At 39.9% G+C, this 1,302-nt stretch overlaps 1 protein-coding gene across 1 annotated transcript in view; it reads left to right on the forward strand.

The window, feature by feature from the left end:
- Window positions 1-1,082, forward strand: part of LOC106805743 (storkhead-box protein 1-like) — a 4,178-nt gene extending 3,096 nt beyond the window's left edge. The window contains exon 4 of the mRNA XM_014807459.1: window positions 880-1,082. Within this exon, the coding sequence (XP_014662945.1) occupies window positions 880-1,082 (203 nt within the window). The remainder of the gene's footprint in view (window positions 1-879) is intronic.
- The last annotated feature ends 220 nt before the right edge of the window (window positions 1,083-1,302 follow it).

Below are 1,302 nucleotides of genomic sequence, written 5' to 3' on the forward strand. Positions count from 1 at the left end.
AGATTTGTAAGCTACGTGGTAGTGCATGGCTTCTGCACTACCACGTAGCTTACAAATCTTGACACAACCTCCACCATTGCATTCCAGTTCAGCTCGAATTCCAATTCCCATAGACCAGACGCTACACTGGCGCATCTGGTGCCGATTTGCCATAGTTTTGCAGATATTGCGAAAGTTACAAGTTATGTGTGCAAGACGTTTGAAGAAATTGTGTTTCATCTCGTATTTCAAGCAGGACGTCCTGGTTAAAGGGCCAAACATGAGAATACACTTTGGGTAATGAAGCATATGGTGATGCTTGTTAATGAAACGTGCATCAGGAAATATATCTTTGAGTAACGTATGATGCTCTATAATTAGATATTTCAGAAGAACACAATGTCCTTTAGGTACACGTGGTGCAAAGATAAGATCCATGCACTGCAACAATGACAAAAGAAGTCCATATTGCAGGTGGTTTGCTGGCACTAGATCTCCAACAAGGAAAGGTAGCATCCTAACCAAACACCACATCTGTGCAGCTTTCTGGCTTAAACTGTGATCAAGAAGGTTTCGCAATGAGGCCTCTGATAAAGCAGATGGTTTGTTTGTCTTATCACAATAGGCATATCCAAATGCTTTAATCCGTCTATTTAGCTGATCAACAGAGATAAGCCGATCAATAAATATAAGGTGGTGTAAGATCAATTTTACTTCCATGGGACACACACCTTCTAGCATATCATGCATCACATCAAAATTGTAATTTAGAACAACATGGAAGTATCTGAGCTCGTTAAAAATACTTTTCGTTCTAACGCCACTCGCAGGATTTCCATTTCGCATTCTTGATGCCTGTTCGACGTGTTCGTCGTGTTGTTCAATGTTTCTGTGTTCTAGGTCATCTTCCGAAAGCAAATTTCTTATATCTTGACGATTTATCATGCACAATCGACAAAAGTGATTGGCAGATGGTCCCAGAAAACCAAAAGCTTCATGCGCTGCTAAAGTGTCAGCACAGAATGTTACCATTGTGCCGTGTACAGTCACCATTTCGTCTCCAACTAGAATTTGCATTCCATCATCAGATTCCAACTGGTTAACCTCTTTGATAAAATGACGGAGTATAGGCTCAAAGCCACGTGTTTTTAAATCTTGTGCATGGCATACTGCAGCTAAATGTATACTATCCATGGTCGAATTAAATCTTTGTGGAAGATTATCGATAGTATAATAGAATAATCCAAGTTTATGAATCTTCGTTTTGCTACCTAGTGGATTAGTGACCTCAACATCGTCATAGTAAAAGTGAATCCTGATGGC

This window comes from Priapulus caudatus, unplaced genomic scaffold (genome assembly GCF_000485595.1).
Source record: "Priapulus caudatus unplaced genomic scaffold, Priapulus_caudatus-5.0.1 Scaffold126, whole genome shotgun sequence".
Lineage (NCBI taxonomy): Eukaryota > Metazoa > Priapulida > Priapulimorpha > Priapulimorphida > Priapulidae > Priapulus > Priapulus caudatus.